We start from the raw sequence: 17,873 nt of genomic DNA on the forward strand, positions 1-17,873 counted from the left end.
TACTGCTCCCTAGCAAGTCTTCCCTTAGCAACTACTTTTTGCTTTTACTGCAAGACAATGCAAGCCAGAGATCTTTTACACTATATAGAAGTTATGAAAGTAGTATCAACACACACACACAAATATTACAACATAAACAGAGGAAAAAGTAACATTCACGTTAGATAAATGCAGACTTAAGACAGGCTTGATCAAACTCATACATAGCATCAAAAGTGGGAAATAAAAGTAACTTTCCAGTGTACCAGCTGAGTTCCGTCACCCCCACCCCCCAAAAAAAAAAAAAAAAGAAGCACAATACCAAGTATGAATCCATGATGTGATAAACAACTCCTTCCAAAGAGAACCTGGAAGTGTTAGATCTATTACACTGTATTTAGCATACCTTCAATACCAGGCTGCTTAAGTACTGGTGTAGGTAATGATGCAGAAGGTGAAGAGCTAGCACTACCCGGTATCTGAGCTTCCTCCAAAGGTGGAACAGTACAATACTCAACAGAAACACCGAAATTTGGGCCAGGACCAGTTGGACTCATCATCCTTTCAAATGCCTGTGCTAAAAGGATGCGGTTAGTTTTTAAGATCTCGCAGTCAATTCAATTTTGTATGCAATGCAGTATTATGGGTGGGTTTCATTTTTTTATTTTTTGGTTTGTTTGGTTTTTGGTTTGTTTTGGGTAGTTTTTTTTGCAAAAGCAGTGCACAATTTGAGAGCTAATTAAGGAAAATGAACACTCAAGCTATTGTACAGACGGAAATTCGTGATTTTCTACCTGCACATTTGCCTAATTAATTTCTAAGATACAAACAGACCTCCTTGCACATGTTGCTGCTGCTGCTGCAGTGGCAACACTGAATCATGCGATCCCTGCACCTTGGTGCAAATACATATATCACATTTACCAAGTCAAACTATTCACGTGGCATATAAAAAATCTGGTACGCTTTCAAGTTGCTGTTTAAGTATTAATGATCCAGACCTCAATTTTCCCTGTTTCTACAAGCATCCCTGCTTAGCTTTCAGTTAAGAAAAGTTATGATTCAATTCTTGTAATACTGTTATGACTTGTGAAAATATCAGGACAAAAAGCTACATAAAATGGGCAAATGACATGTGAAAACAAGCAGGGGTATGGCCTTTAAACACACAGAACGCTACTGTGGTGGGAGGATCACTTTTTGCTAGATTTCTGCCACAGATGACCCAACAGCATAACTTTATGCTTAGGCTTTTGGAGTTCAAACCTGTTGTGGTTTTTTGTTTGTTTTTGGTTTTTTTTGTGGTTTTTGTTTTTTGGGGTTTGGTTTTTTTTTGTTTTTGTTGGTTTCGGGGGGCGGGGGGGGTTGCTGGTTTTGCTGTTGTTATTTTGTTTTTTAATAAAAAATAACCAGATTGCTACTCAAAGTTTAACGCAAGAACTGAAATCCAATTAAGATGTACAACTGTGCTCTTCCTCCATCCATCTCAGAAAGAGGAAAACATGCACCAATTAAAGTAACAGAAGCTCTTAAAAAAGAATGAAGGTTAAAGTGATGCTAGCTGTACCTGTTCTTCTTTAATGATTACTGCAATTACTCAAAAAACCTTTTTACCTTTACTAATGTCATTATAGCAGCCAGTACACACTCTTGCTTCCTTCTCCGTGTACTGTAATTTGCATTTTCGTCTGCAACAGGCACCACAAAAAACCTAAACCAGAAAAAGACTGAATTAAATATTACAGACAAAAATCACATTATCTCCTAAATTAAGTTCCTGTTGTTATTTACTCCTCTTACTAAGAAGGACTGCATTATATAAGCATGCACACACATTTTTTGAAGTATGGCAGCATAAAAATAGCTTTATTATGTGTATCTTACAATACGTTTCTGTTTGAGGATAAGGGAAAGCAGTAGCCTAAAAAGTCTTTCAGCACATTCAGCTCTGGGGCCCCCAACACAAGAGGGCCATGGAGCTGTTGGAGCGAGTCCAGAGGAGGCCAGGGAGGTGCTCTGAGAGCTGGAGCTGCTCTGCTCTGGAGACAGGCTGAGAGCTGGGCTGGTTCAGCCTGGAGAAGAGAAGGATCCAAGGAGATCTTAGAGCTTCCAGTGCCTAAAGGGGTTACAAGAAAGCTGGAGAGGGGCTTTTGACAAGGGCCTGCAGGAACAGGACAGGGAGGAATGGCTTTAACCTGACAGAGGGGAGACTGAGATGGGATTTTAGGAAAAAAGTTCCTCCCATTCTCACAGAAAATGGTGAGGCGTTGGCACAGGTTGCCCAAGGAAGCTGTGGCTTCCCCACCCCTGGCAGTGCTCAAGGCCAGGCTGGACATGTCAAGTGAAAGGTATCCCTGCCCGGGGGCTGGAACTGGATGAGCTTTAAGGTCCTTTCCAGTCCAAACCAGTCTGTGATTAAGAATCAGAAAAGCTCCACATTTTGGGCCAAACGACAAAGTCTGCTAACTCTGCTTTTGTGAAGGGTTCTTCCAGTCCCATTGCCCTGAACTGCACCACAAGCTATCTCTATCATCACTGCTGAAATTTCCTTGTTACTTCTTTTGGACGAAAGCAATCCTTAGATGCCTATAAACCAACCTTCCTTCAAACCAATCACACCCACATTACACAGCCAAGCACCCAGCTCTTGGCAACACTCTCTCAGCTGTGAAATGGAGCAGAATCTAAAGTTTCTTGGTGTGAGTGGATCTAAACACATAAGACCATGTGCCAACCACAAAACAGCTAAAAATGGATATTTTAATTTTTTTTTTTTTTTTGAGATCATAGCTGGAAGCAGCTGATACACAACTGCACAGCAATCAGAATACTTCCAAGAAATACGCTTGCTTGATTCTAAACCCTCTGCAGCCTAATATTACTTCTATCTTAATTTCTCATGCAGAAATGTAAAAAAAAAAAAAAAAATATCCAGACTAAAACCCATAGCATGTACACAACAAACAGCAGCAACAAGGATGACATAAGTGATATTGAATGTATATTCTTATCTAGAATGATGAAAAGGATTCAGGGTGCACCACCTATTCTGAACTTCACTCATACTTCTGTTAATCTTGTAACTATTTTACACGAAACAACAGTGACAGAAAGACAGACTCAACCCCAGAATTGGGTCAGATTTGTTTTACTGCTTTAGTATTACCTCTAAAGGTAGCTGTTGAAATCTTTCATTAGGGTTCAGATGATGGTTAAAACAATCCAGTCTCATACCTGCAAAGATCCATTCTTTGTCCACTGATCTTGCAGTCTCTCCATAACAAGCATTACCAGTTTGCCAGGAAATCCTTCTACATCACAGACAACTGTCTAATCCAGACCTCACTGCATCCCAACATATTTACCAACTCTGGTTCAGGAATTATGTTGTCTAAGTAGGCTCCCCAGTTTTGTTAGAAAGAATAAGCATAGTTGCCTTTATGTTAGTCACTCCTATCAAAGTATTTTAAAAGCTTGTTGAAGACTGATTTGAAAGAACAGAATATGCTCTTCTACACCAACAGTATATATATCCTGGTTTTAACTAGGAATGGGGGAAAAAAATGCATCTCTTTAGCCTGGACTACACCTGCACAATGCCGTTCAAAGAATTTACTGGAACTGCTTCCTACAAGAGTTCCCATAACTATCTGATGCTTTTCTCGCTTTTCCTTTATGTTCTTTCAGGGTGATTTGCAGATTTTTAAAGAGTCCTGCCATTTTTAGCTATATGCAGACTCTAGAGTCAGATTTAGCCTTTACAAAAGGAATCTTTTGAAACCCTGCTCTGACAGAAGCCTTCTACCTCTGACAGAGTTAAGCAGGTGGAAAGAACGGTTAGTCTCATGCTACTCCTAATTATCTTCAGGAGAAGAAAGTGGATTAAAAAAAAAAAACAAACCCAAAATCAAAACCAACCAAACAGCAGTGATGGTTGAAATAAAATTATTACAGGTGAACTCCTTCAAGTAGGGAAAGTCACTGTAAGGACAGTGATCAGTGTAGCATGAGAAAGAAACTATTCCAATTGCTTCTGCGTTAGTGTTACAGTGTTACCCAACTGAAAATGCATATGCTCAGTAAAGATCTCAAGAATGTAACTTGTGAAGATTAATTGCTAAAGAATTATAATACACTTTAGGGCTTCAAATGCTAAGCCTTACTATCCTTCAAAATAGGTATCCTCTTAAATTTCATGCCACTGGAACCAACAGCTTAATCTTAACGCAGAGGAAACAAGAAACAAAGACAAACTAAAGGGACAGGTAATGCAACAGGGAAAATAAGATGAAGTTGAGGCTGCTGAGCAAAGAAATTGATCCTGGTTGAGCTAGGAAGAAGAAGGGTACCACAACAAGAGATAAACACCTCAACAAAGAAACTGTGAAGTTGTCTCACCTCACAAGTGCTGCAGATGGGAGGGAAAGCAGAGACCACTAACCTGATACTTCCCTCCAGCACAGAAGCCAGAATTCACAAGTGTTGCCATTTTCATTGATAGAAAAAGCTGCAGGATCATGTGAAAACTACAGCTGTCTTCCAGAATAAGGAAGAAAAGGATGACAGTGAATTCTTATCTGTTTCTCCTTATTTCCAAGTGGCTGAAAACACCACAACCCACAACAGGTCCACAAGGAAATGTTTTAGGTTTCAGCTGTTGTTTTAAAACAAAAAGCTACTATTAAAGAGACACAGAGTCTTACAAGACAGAAAGTTAAGCTACTTGCACATTCAAAAACCTATGGCAATTGCAACTGCATAGCACTCAGTATCTGTAAAGTTCAGATAACCCGTATTGCCTTCACTCGTTCTCCCAATGAACACGCATGGTGAGGCCCCTCCTAAACTATTCTGCCAAAACCCCCTCTGTTAACACACAAGATCAACACCACTAACAGCTGGTGACTGTAAATAGGACTGTGCAAAGAGGTGCTTTTATACCTCTCTCTAAACAAGGTGCAAGAATTTCACAGCAAATGCAAAAAGGAACTTCAAGACAGTCTTATGAGTAAAATGAAACACACTGAAGAACTGTGCTTTAAACTGTTACAAAGCTTCATATTCTGCCAAACGGCTAAGTTCAATGACTATTAGGCTATCACAATGTCAAGTTCTTAATTTTCTTAGCAGCCAAATTCAGACCTACATTTTAGTTCACTAAGCTTTGAATACACACTGCTAGAAGAGGCATCCTGGGGAAAAACAGCCAACCCTCTCAACTTTGGGGATGCAAAAAGTTAGTTAGTATTGGTATTAGTCTCTACTTTACATCCTTATCCATAAAGCTTACTTTATGGATAAAGGATGACTAAAAAATAAGTTCACTAGTATTTTAGTATTTCCATTTATGCACTATCACAAGCACAAACCACAGCAGCTCACAACAGAATTCTGGATTAAGAATAAGCTTTGGTGTTATCCACTCACTGCAGAAGACCACAGTCTGAAAAAAATTTTACAGATTACTTGCTGAACTGGTGAGTACCATTCATGCCGTCAAAGTAGCACACTTTTCCCCTCCCCAAGATGACTCCCCTAGAAAATTATACTTCTAAAAACATGGGAGGACAGATTTAGGCTATAAATCCTTTGCCTTGGTACTGCTGTTACAGCTCCTGAAAAAATGCAATCTTTCCAGTTTATGGACAATATTTTACAGCTGGTATAACCACTTACCCAAATTAAAATTGTCATCATCACCACCTCATTTTTTTTTAAGCTTTAATACTTAAGTTCAACTTAAAAGCTGTGTAAAAAGCCAATTCACGACGACTACTAAGAAGGAGACCACTGTCCCACCTTTCTTATTCTATACAAAGATATCAATCCAGTCAGGAATGGAAGATACAACAAGAACTTAATTACTTTTTATGTAATGTCATGCATTTACTAATTATCAGTCTTTTCCAACAGTCTTTAAGTTTCTGTGAAGATATATAGAGACATATACCTGTATAAATTTTTTTTTTTTAAATACTTTAAGCCTAGAAAAAGACCTTTCAATATTCTTGCCCTTCTGTACTTTGGTTATTCCTAAATCAGGATTAATTTGCTTTCAGCATCACAGGGCCCCTCTCTAGTTAACTCACCTTTCCACATGCACGACAGTGGTGCCGTCTTTTTGTAAAGGTGAACTTGACTTGGCAGTTCATGCAGTTAGGTGCCTCTGAATCAGGAACCCACAATGGTTGTTTCCAGGACAGAACTGCAGGTATTTTAAGTGATTTCACATTTTCAGATGTTTGGTTTCCTTCAGCTTCAGAGCAGCTTTCCCCGGAGTGCTCAGGGTAAGGATTTTTACCAACCTGCTGGCTGGTGCCTGAGAGGGGAGCTTCTGGGATAACAGAACTGGCTTCCTGATTCTCCCTCTCAAGTACATCTGTTATTTTCTGTTGTCTTTGACAAACAGCTTTGTGGGAAAGGCCAAGCAACTGCTTTGGTCTTGCACCTTCAGCATGAACACTAGGAACTAGTGCTTCACTACTGCTCTCAATCATGTCCCGACTACCAGACACACTCTCTTCTGTTGCAGATTCCGATTCACTGGCAGTAAGAGATATTTCAAGATTATCACTAACGCTTGTTATGTCTTCCAGTTTTGCTTGTATGTGTTCTTCAGTGAGCTCTGTGAAATCCAGGTGGTTCACATTTATTAAATTCCCTTCATCTGCATCAGCTTCCATTAAGTTACTATCATCATCTGAAGACTTCAACACACTGGATTGAAGACTTTGTCCATACGAGAAATCATCAAGCTCAGCATCGCGTATTAGAGTACTGCTTTTAATAACTTTCTCCTCCACAGTAAAGTCAGACATAACTGGGCTCAGACTTTCACTGTAATAAGAGTCTACACCAACACCATATAGCTCAGCTTCACAGTCTAGGAAGGCAGCAGCAAAAGCTTCAATTTGCTGAGAATCACTGTCATCAATTACATTTTCATTATTACACCTCTCTTCATCTGTACTTTTTTTCACAATACTTTCATGGATTTTATCTACATATACTTCTGGTTCACTCAAGTCAGTGTTTTCACAGGATTCCCTACCACAGAGATCAATTTTAGACATTCCAGCATGAACAGCTAAAGTACCACTAATAACCTCAGCCACATTTTGAGGTAAGGGAGTAACATTTTTGTCTGTTACAACTAAAGAACCACATATAGATACAGGAAGTGGAAAACACAACAGTGAAGCCTGGATGTCCTCAACTGAAATACATGAAGTTGTAACACTCTTTAGTATTTCATTGTTACTAAGTTCTTTAGTACCTACATTCTCTTCTATGATTTTCTTTTCCAGTTCTACTTTAGCTCCTGTTCCAAATGAGGAGCCTGGTAAAACACCATTTACAGGTAATGCTGCATGGCTTTTGTGCAACTGAGGCCTCCCGGCCAGATCTGAAGGCATCGATTCAATACTGGTCTCATCCTTTGAGTCTTCCTTTTCTGTAGCATCTCTTCCATACGTCTCTTCGCTGGCTGCAGAACCTGTGCTTTCATCTTGTGGCTCACAAATCAATTTTTCGTATGCTTTCTCATCTTCAGGACTGTACACATTTGAACCCTGTAATGTTACACACACCGTATCAAGGCAAGCAGTTTGTTCAAGCTGCTCAGATACTTTGCTGCACTTTACAGATTCTGTCCTGGGTTGCTCGTCACATGGAACTGAGATCTTTGCTGCAGCATAACTAACTGATTTTAAAGCTAAATTATTAACCTCCTCAGTTTTAAGATGTCCCGATTCCTGTAGTGTTGAGCTCCCATCACTCCGCTCTGTACCTGAAACACCGCTAACACCAGCTGATGACACACAAGTAGAAACACGTGTGCAAGATACATCAAAGCCAATCAAGCTTTCACTGTACTGGAAGTCATCTGGCTGCAACTTTTGAGTATCTTCCTGAGCAGCCACTGAGTGGATTAAGTTACCTGTGTCATTAACCAGATCACACACAGGTACACTGCAACTTCCCAGGTTTGAAGCCTGAATTTCATTTAAGGAACTGCTGTCCACAGTGGACAAAAGATCAGGTCCAGAAACATTCTGTTGCTCGTTCTGTGGTGAGTAACTTGGAAGCACTTCAGGTGCTCCAAGGTGGCTAGCTAGAGAGACCTGTTCTGATGAAGTACAACTGTTAGCATTCTCTTGCAGTTTTGGTGTTGGGTATACAAGTTGTAAGCAATCCAGAACCGAAGACAACGAATGGTGTTTTGAGCCATATGGATTTTGGGGTGTTCTGTTGCAGTCATATTCATCTGTTTAAAGCAAAAAGAAATAAAAAACAAAGTGTGTAAAACTCCTCTCTCTCATAGTGTATTCTCTCTAAATTCCATCTTCTGATGAATACAAGCTTTCACTTGGCTTAGGCTACTTTCAAACTCCATGGTAACAGTCATCTGACCAAAATCACTCTACTGGAAAACAAGGCAGTGCAGGAACTAACCTTCATTCTGTTCAAATTCATCGAGTAGTTTGTCCAAGTCACAAACAGCAGCTTTAAAGAAACTGTCCATTCTAGACACAGTTCTAGTGAAGTCTTAGCCTTCTTAAACCTAGAAAGAGAAACAGAGAGACTGTTGTGGTCTTTCATCCACAACACTTTGCTGTTTACAAAGTATTATTATTGAAGACAACCTCTATGAAGTATTCTTTTCCCTTTTTAATAACACGTTCACCTCGCTCCATGTGAACAAAATGCAAGTACAAACAGGGCTACAGGCTGTCAGCCTCCGTGTACACTGAATACATTCTACACTACACTATGCACAATACACTCAAAAGTTCACCCTGAATTACGACATCGAGGGTGTCTTACTAAAGCAAAATGCAGCCGAATGCACATACTATGGCATTATGATGTCAGAAAGTTCAGCACCAGAAGGGATACTAGGATTTGCTAGTTTGACTCCCCACGTTTTATGCCATACAGTTCACATGCAAAGCCCCCAAAAAGGCCATTATCCCCCTTGAAGCACAAGTGAACTGTTTAAATGATGCCTATATAATCTTAGACATTTCTTAATTAAGCTGGCGAATGAAGTTGCTAAGCCACTGTCCATCATAACTGAAAAATCATGGCAGTCAGGTGAAATTCACGATGACTGGAAAAAGGGAAATATAACACCCATTTTCAAGAAGGGGAAAATAGAAGATACAGGGAACTACAGACCAGTCAGTCTCACCTGTCCAATCAGTGCACTTACTCTCTGCATTGGCTGACTTCACACTCCACCCCATTCAATGTACTCTGACCACCTAGTACTGTTTCTTCTCAAAGCTTAGAGCCAAAACACTTAAATTCTCTCATACCTCTTATGCCACCCTGTAGCTACAGATCCAGATTCTCTGCCTTACTTCCTCCAATGAGGTGTAAGGTCTCCTCTAACGTAATGGTTCAGATCAGGTGCATTCACTTACTACCCTATTAATACACGTATAATAAGAGTACTTTAAGCTAACACAGAATCATAGTTCTAATAGACTTTCAAAGGGTAAGAAAGATGAAACAACTAGCATGCATCACCACATGATGCAGTATTATGTGACCTTATATAAGCAAAAAATAAAGTCTGAATATACTACTGCATTATCTACATGGCCATGAGTTAGTCACTCCAAAGGTCTTCAGCATGCTGCACCATAAATCATCTTACACAGCCACCTAATGAGCAAACAGCAACAAGTATGTACTTAATGCCATTTCTCTTACACTCACTTGAATATGGTTCTTGCTCATAAAATAATCTCATTTCATGACCTCCTGCAAATGAGAGATTATCATTTGAAACAGAAGTTATTCCAATTAAAAGTCTACAAGGTTAACAGCTTCTGGTGATCCATTAAGATGATGCAAAGGGTTAACAAATGTACAGGGGGGTTAGGGTTAAGCCACTTGCTTAACAATGTAACTGCTTGCTCATGCTTATCCTACATGATATTTGCAATGTACAAGGGGATAGGTCAAACCACTTACTTAACAATGTTACTGCTTGCGCATGCTTGTCTTACTTGCAATGTACAAGGGGATAGATCAGGACGCTTGCTTAACAATATCACTGCTCACTCATGATTATGCTAGGACAAGATATAAGGACATAGTTATCGTCAAGAAGTAGGGACCATGTCTTGATTCCTGCCCTTTGGACACCTCTGTGTATGCTAGAACTAGATATAAGGACATAGTTATTGTTAAGAAGTAGGGACCGTGACTTGATTCCAGTCCTTTGGACGCCTAGGCCTGCTGAAACTGGCACTGCGCTTTGGACAAAGACCAAGCCTCCAGGGAGCACGTGTAACAATCAGAGGTGAAAAGTTCAGGCTCAAGGAAGACTCATTTACTTCATCTCGAGATCCTCGCTCCCGACCACCAGGAGGCACTGCGCAGCCGCAAAGGACTTCCCAGCTCATTATAATACGAAGCGGGAATAAGACATGAATATGTATAGGCGTGTTATACAACCTCATGCATACGTATAACTTTAAAGGATAAATGTAAAGGGGAAACAACGCTGAGGTGTGCATGCTTTTGGAGGAGTTATCCCCTGTGAGCCTCAGCGCTGAATAAAAGGCATACCTACAACTTTAACGAGTTGTGGAATCTATCTGCACATCAAAGAGACATTACAGAACAGATCCGATCCTTATGTGTTTATTTATGAACAGCAACAAAATAGAGTAAAAATTTAGTCAAACAGACATAAAAAACTTAAAATACTTCAGGATTACAAGAAACATACGTATCAAGAAATACATAAGGCTGATTTTTATTCTTTGCAGATATCTCCCTATGGAGACAGGCTGAGAGAGCTGGGCTTGTACAGCCTGGATAAAAGAAGGCTCCAGGGAGACCTTCCAGCAGCTTCCAGTACCTAAAGGGGCTACAAGAAAGCTTTAGAGGGGCTTTAGACAAGGGCCTGTAGGGACAGGACAAAGAGGAATAGCTTTAACCTAACAGAGGGGAGATTGAGATGAGATTTTAGGCAGAAGTTCTTCCCTCTGAAGGTGGTGAGGCCCTGGCACAGGTTGCCCAGAGAAGCTGTGGCTGCCCCATCCCTGGCAGTGTTCAAGGCCAGGCTGAATGGGGTTTGGAGCAACCTGGTTTAGTGGAAGGTGTCCCTGGCCATGGCAGGGGGGTGGAACTGGATGAGCTTTAAGGTCCCTTCCAGCCCAAACCAGTCTGTAATTCTACGATTTATTACACAGGTTGTACCTGAGTGGTACAACCTAAGCTACAATTAATGTGCAGACCAAAAGGGGTGGTCATCACAGGCCCCTCATGACTCTCCAGCCACAGGACTTCGTACTGGCACACATTCTCATCCTACAGGAAGCTAAGAGCTAGAACGATAAAGTCATATACTTTAGAGAGAGAACAAAGTTAGCTTTCTGCTTGTTTCTTCACCAAAACAGGTCTCCAAAGCAAAACAATCATCAACCCACAACAAGGTCCTGGCAAAAATCTGTGACTCCATCTGCTGCACTCCTAATTACCTACACAAAACACTGAGGAGCTACAGATCTGCAAGTTAAGCTCCCAATTTACTGCAATCAGAATTTTGAGCATTTTTAAGATCAGCAATTTATTTTTTTTTTTTAAGGAAACCCCAAATTGTCAATGAAGGAATCGAACATATATCACTAAGAAATTAAAGATGTCTCTGAAACAACTTTCATTCAGGTTTATCAATGACATCAGAAGCTTTAATTAAAAAAAAAAATCATATTTCAGAAAAATATATTGAGGAAAGTAACTATTTCATTTATCTTTATCTTGCACTTAAGAAAATCTAGATATTATCCATTATTTTGCACTCTTAAGTGGAACAAGAAAAATTTTGAATTAAACATATATGTATTATTAGATTGTAATGCTGAACAGGTAGATTAGAAGGATGAATATCCACTGTACACTGTTGGTTCACTGTCTTCTCTGAAAATGAAAGAACTCAATGCAAAGAATTGTAGAACTGAAATCATATGCAAATATTTACACATATTTAATACAGATTCAATCATTTCTACAGAGAGCTCAGAAAACTATCGCAATACCTCAAGTCTATTGAGCCAATAATGTGACAATCTACAGTTTTGAACTAAAATGGTTCCATTTGAGTTAGTAAAGCATCTTGAACAACTAACATCAATTTGAACAACTATGATATTATTCCTGTAATTTCATTACTCTTTTCATGAAGTATTTTACAGGTTTTCAGCTTTTTCAAGAAAAACAAAGTGAAACAAAAAACCCAACAAACACCCCAAAACACATCAAAATGACCTTCAGCCCCAACAGGGGATAAGCAGAAGCTCCTTACCTCTCTTGAACCTCTCTGTCCAGAACCCATATATCTGCATCACCAAATAACTGTAAAAGCTTCCTGGTTTCTTACATGGTTTCAAATCCTCTTTCAGCAGCAAGATCAAGTTTTATTTTGTGCTCCCTAGATTTGCCTATGGCCAACCCAAATAATTAACATTAAACACGGAATGGTATAGAGCTGTGAAAAAGCTCTACTGATAAGTTTTTATTAAATAGCTGCTTGTTTCCCTGACCAAAAGAAGTCTGTAGAAACCATGTGTTTTAGCAAACTGCCTTTGTTCTGAATATATTATTTAAAGAATTATACGTCTTAACAATCTGAAACCAGCAGCACCATCAACTATGTTTTTTTTTAAGTAGGTAAAAATTTCAGAAGAAACACCCACCATTCCCCCCCACCTTAATTCTACAAAATCATAAAAAAAAGCAAAGGACTGAGATGGGAGAGGGGTATTATTGTTCTGTATGGGAAAAAGGAAAAACGCTGGGGATGGAACAGTAGACTAAAGCTGCAGATGTCTCCACTGAAGGTTTTAGATAAACTGTTTTGTAAACAGCTTGTCCCTCTACTGTTCCTTACATCACAAGAGTTACCATCTGCTCAGTGACTCTGCACAGAGCAAGAACTGACCTGGGTTTAATAGAGCTTTTCCTCAGTTATTTTTCATCCAGATTAGTTCCTCATGTAGACATACGGAAAAAAAAAGCATGCCAGCACACCACAAGGGGCAATGCACGAGCAGGAAGAAATCAGTACTGAAAAGAAAAGCACAGGGAAGCTTAACCTGCATTTCCAGCAGCCACCTGCAGGACTTAAGCCAATCTGCTCCTTGCTGCTGTCTCTTATGCATTTAAAGGCACGGACCTTCTGTTGACTAAACAGCATTATGTGTTGTCTTCTGATCATGTTTTTTTGAGTTCTGAAGACACTGGACTCTCTCAAAATCGGTTCACAGATTATTTTTTTTAAATAAACTATTAAAACGCAATGTTCATAACTGTATCTGAGGCAACAGTGCAGTGAGACATACAATCTGAGGCTCTTAACAGCTCCACTGTATAAATTTTTTTCAAAGTAGAAAGGTTTAAGTTTTAAACAATGTTTAAATCACTGTCTGTGATATGCTTTCAGGTTAAGTTAAATATTCATGTGTGAGGAGACTTGAAAATAAAATACAAATCATTCTCAAAAAGGGTAAATATAATCAAAGCTCAAAATTACCATAAGACAACAGTAACAGCTACCAGCTACTATCTAATATTGTAAAACTCAGTTTAAAGAGCAAGATCCAAGAAAGATTTACTTCAGAAAGTCAAGCGTAGATAGGGGGATGCAGTTATGGTTAAGTGAGGTAAGGTAGTTTAGTTTTAGAGATTCAATTTCATGGATTACTGCACCAAATTGAGCTAATTAGGTCTGTTCCTTATGACTAGATGACTGCCTACTGTATGAGTAAACTATGCAGCTGGATGTCAAAAGAAGTGCTGGAGTGCTTACTTACTACTTCTTCAGTCAGAAACAGACTGAAAACAAAACATTAAGGAACAGAAAGAGGTCATGCTGTGAATATTTTATACCACTACAGGTCACCACTTCTGATCACACAATCTGTCCGTATGTGCATCTTGCTCCCTTAAGCAGCAGCTCATTTCACTTGAAGAACAGAACACACTGATCACAAGGGCTTCCAAGTACACAGGTTAGCAAACATCCACTTTTTTTTTTTTTCCCTAATCAACAGTCAGCTCTGCTCTGTTAACTTCTGTTTGAGGGCAGAGTAGTACTTTTTATTGATTACCAAAAGCACACTAAGTAGGTAAGCATTTGATGTGTTTCTTAGCAAGCTCACCTTAAGTTCTTATCTTTCAAAGCTTTTACTTGTGTCCCGACCAGCATTCATCATTATCTTACCCAAGTGCTTAACTGGAAAACTAACACTTCACTGCTCTGCCAGGCAGCAGTCACCAAGGAGAACCCAGGAAGCCCAGGGAGGTTGTGGAGTCTCCTTCCCTGGAGACATTCAAAACCTGCCTGGACACATTCCTGTGTAACCTTATCTAGGTGTTCCTGCTCCAGCAGAGGGATTGGACTAGATGATCTTTCGAGGTCCCTTCCAATCTCTAGCATACTGTGATACTGTGTGATACTGTGAAGCCAGTATTTCCAACAAAAAATGTGAACTGCACTGAAGTGAGCTATTCTGTGCCAATCCCAGGAAGAATTCTGCACAGTTAGTATTTAGGTCACATCAACAGCTGATCAAACACCCTCCTCTACCTTCTGAGGCCTCCAAAAGGCAAGTTTAAATTGAAGAAAAGAGAATAACAAAGGTTTGCTTATGTTATTTTCTCAGTCAGACTAGGCTTGGTCTCTGGCAAACTTCTAATACTGCACTTTAAATTGCACAAAGAAAGTATCTTAAGAAACAGAGGCAAAAATTCTGCTACTTACCTGTTAACTAAAGAAAGCAAATACTGTGATCTGGATGAATTGCAATGAGTGCAAGTGCCTCAATGCACTTCACATGCCACTTCTTTTATAAACTTTATGAATCACTTTTAACATAACAGGCACATTTGCCAGAGTTCAAACCCAACATTCTATGAGGGACTTCGCAACACTTAAAGAAGGAGATAACACATATTTGCCAGGGTAGAGAATGTCCAAGTTACCGGATGGACTGACAACTTATTTTCAAATACAGTCTCTCTATATGGAGGTAGGCAGTAGTTTTCAGTGGTGATAACTTGTAAAATAAAATAATAAGTTAATTATTACCAGCTAACCAGTTTAATGTCTGATGACAAGGTGCCTTTTGATGTTTAAGAATCCTTGAAGAACACTCTCCACAGTGTTATTAAGTATAGGCATTACGAGGTCTTCAGCTAGTCACAGCTAATTGTCACTGCAGAATCAGCCCTGCTTTTATTTGGAGCATGCTAAAACAAGAAAAGATCAGGTTTAGAGATTAAGAAAAACACATATGCACACAGGTCTTCAGCCCATCTTAATTTTAGATTACCAGGAAAGTCTTTTTGTTCACTGCGAACTTACATCATTTCAGCTCCATGATTGTGTTTAATCATACTTAGCCTGTGCAGAAAGCTATACTGAAGCTTTTATCCTCACAACAGGATTCAAGTAGGTTTTTTCTAGCTTACCACCCATCAGCTACCATAGTTAGAACAAAGACTCTGACAGAAACACAACCATTAAGAACTCACAGTGCTCTAGAAATGAAGTGCTGCAACAAACCCAGTATGCTTCTTCTCCCACCTTAAGGGAGAAGGTATTTATTTACTTTATTTAGGTACTAGCTTTCTCTTCCTCTCTTCCCCTCTCATAGGGCTACACCATACACCTACCCACCAATTCAGGGCCCCACAGACAAAAAAAAAAAACAAAACAATCTAACAAAACATGGATACAAATAAATGACTGCCTTTGATGTTCATCAGCAATCCACTCACCAGGGAACTTCATTACAACTCAGCAAATGCTTTGTTAAAACTTGAAAGTTGTCAAATAAAAATTAAAACAATTCCTGCTAAGCAAGACAACATATTATCCACTATGAAAACTGCACTAGCTGCTGCCACTGCAAATTTACCAGCTGAATCAGGGGGTGAAGATAATAGTTTCCAGACACACAAGGAAAAGCTTACATGGCACACTGCAAAAAACTAAACTCCCTTGCTTAGAAAGAACAACATTCTGTTTATTCAACCAGATTTCTCCAAAAATCCATTAACAATTACACATGTTCATTAGTGCTCTGACACATAAGCAGTGCCATGAGCAGCCAGGCCCACAGCTGAAGAATCCACTTGCTCAATCAAACACATCTCTCTCAGATTGCCCACAGTGCCATCATCATTAGCTGTATCAGCATTTATTACTCAGCATTAGAAAATGAGTAATGATAATACAATTCTTGTACCAGGTCTGAAAGATCACTACCCAATGGAAACCAATGTTCCCTTAATATTCTCAACTTCTCTGATTTACATTGCTAATAACCAGATATTTATCTTAGTCAACCTCAGCAATAGATACTAACAGCCTATAGTACTGGCAGGCAACTTCTCTGAGCACTCTTTCTTTCTACAGGATGCACCAATAAACCAGTTCTCTGCCATCATAGCTTATATTTAAATACAGACCGAGAATGTTTCATAGTTTATCCAGAAGCACATCTTAAAATATTTAATGCAAGTGTATGGTGCAAGCATGTACACTGTACTTTGTATCCCCTATAAAAATCAATGAAACAAGAAGTAAGCAAAACCAGTAAACCCTAGGAGCAATCAAATCATCTAAGCAATCTAACATGCAATACACATCAAGAACTGCTGTAAGAACAGCCAGTGGCAGACTGTATCCTAAAACACAAGGATTTGTTTTTCATTGAGTCACAGAATGAACGAGGTTTGGAAAAGACCTTCAAGATCACCAAAAGTCAAACTGCTCCCCAGTACTGCCAAGGCCATCACTAAACCATGTCACTGAGGGCCTTGTCTACACAGTTTGTGAACACTTCCAGGGATGGTGATTCCAGTACAGCCCTGGGCAGTCTGTTCCAGTGCCTGACCACCCTTCTGGGGAAGAAACCGTCCCTAATATTCAATCTAAACCTATCCACTGGCGCAGGTTGAGGCCGTCTCCTCTTGTCCCATCCCTTGCTCCTTGGGAGCAGAGACCAGTCACCTCCTAGCTCCATTCCCCTTTCAGGTAGCTGTAGAGAGCAATAAGGTCCCCCCTGAACCTTCTCTTCTCCAGACTAAACACCTCCAGTTCCCTCAGCCATTCCCCATCACACTTGTTCTCCTGGCCCTTCACCAGCTCCATTGGCCCTCTCTGGACCCGCTCCAGCTCCTCATGTCTCTCCTGTAGTGAGGGGCCCAGAACTGAACACATGATTCCAGGTGTGGCCCCACCAATGCCCAGTACAAGGGGATTATTTTCTTTCATTACCATTTTCCATTTCCAGAGAGTGAATTCGCTTATGCTGCTGAGGCTGTATAATCTTCCCCGCACAAAGTTTCTCTCGCACATGACAGCTTATCAGTTCTGAAGTAAACAAGCCCCTCTTCAGGTCCGGAATAAAATTCAGCGCTGAATACTTAGTACGTTTTCCTCAACAGAGATACACATCTGTGCCACACCAGGCAAGACAAAAGTCCCTGACACCTACATGACGGAGCCGATCGCGGCAAAAGGAACACTAACGAGCCATCACCCGCGGGGGCAACCGCGACACCGGACGCATCAGGACTAGGCCCAGCTCCCGTTCAGCCCCCACCCGGCCGGGAGCCTCGGGAGGCGGCCGGACCCGAGTGCCAGGGCCGATGCCAGGAATGGCGGACCGGGAAGGCCGCAACTGGAGCAAGTTAGGGGTCTGGAAAGCCGCCCGGTGGCACGATACCGACGACTGCACCGGGCCTCGCACTCCCAGCCCTCAGCCCCACCACGGCTGTACCAGCCCCGCACCCACAATCTCACCCCAGAGGGGGCCGATGCAGAATCGGAGAACCACCCCGCTTACCTCGGGAGCTGCCCCTCC

General features: G+C 40.5%; 1 protein-coding gene across 1 annotated transcript in view; it reads right to left on the minus strand.

Annotated features, from left to right (window-relative positions):
- The window catches only part of ZFYVE16 (zinc finger FYVE-type containing 16), a 29,094-nt gene extending 14,854 nt beyond the window's left edge, over positions 1–14,240 (minus strand). The window contains 6 exon segments of the mRNA XM_061478749.1: positions 386–556; positions 1,594–1,690; positions 6,069–8,245; positions 8,434–8,542; positions 12,305–12,440; positions 12,941–14,240. Coding sequence (XP_061334733.1) covers positions 386–556; positions 1,594–1,690; positions 6,069–8,245; positions 8,434–8,503 — 2,515 coding nt within the window. The 5' untranslated portion in view covers positions 8,504–8,542; positions 12,305–12,440; positions 12,941–14,240.
- Positions 14,241–17,873: the final 3,633 nt, after the last annotated feature.

The sequence above is a fragment of the Pezoporus flaviventris genome, unplaced genomic scaffold, assembly GCF_033815535.1.
Source record: "Pezoporus flaviventris isolate CSIRO_AGI_PZ_B2104156 unplaced genomic scaffold, CSIRO_AGI_Pfla_v1 ptg000131l, whole genome shotgun sequence".
Classification (NCBI taxonomy): domain Eukaryota; kingdom Metazoa; phylum Chordata; class Aves; order Psittaciformes; family Psittacidae; genus Pezoporus; species Pezoporus flaviventris.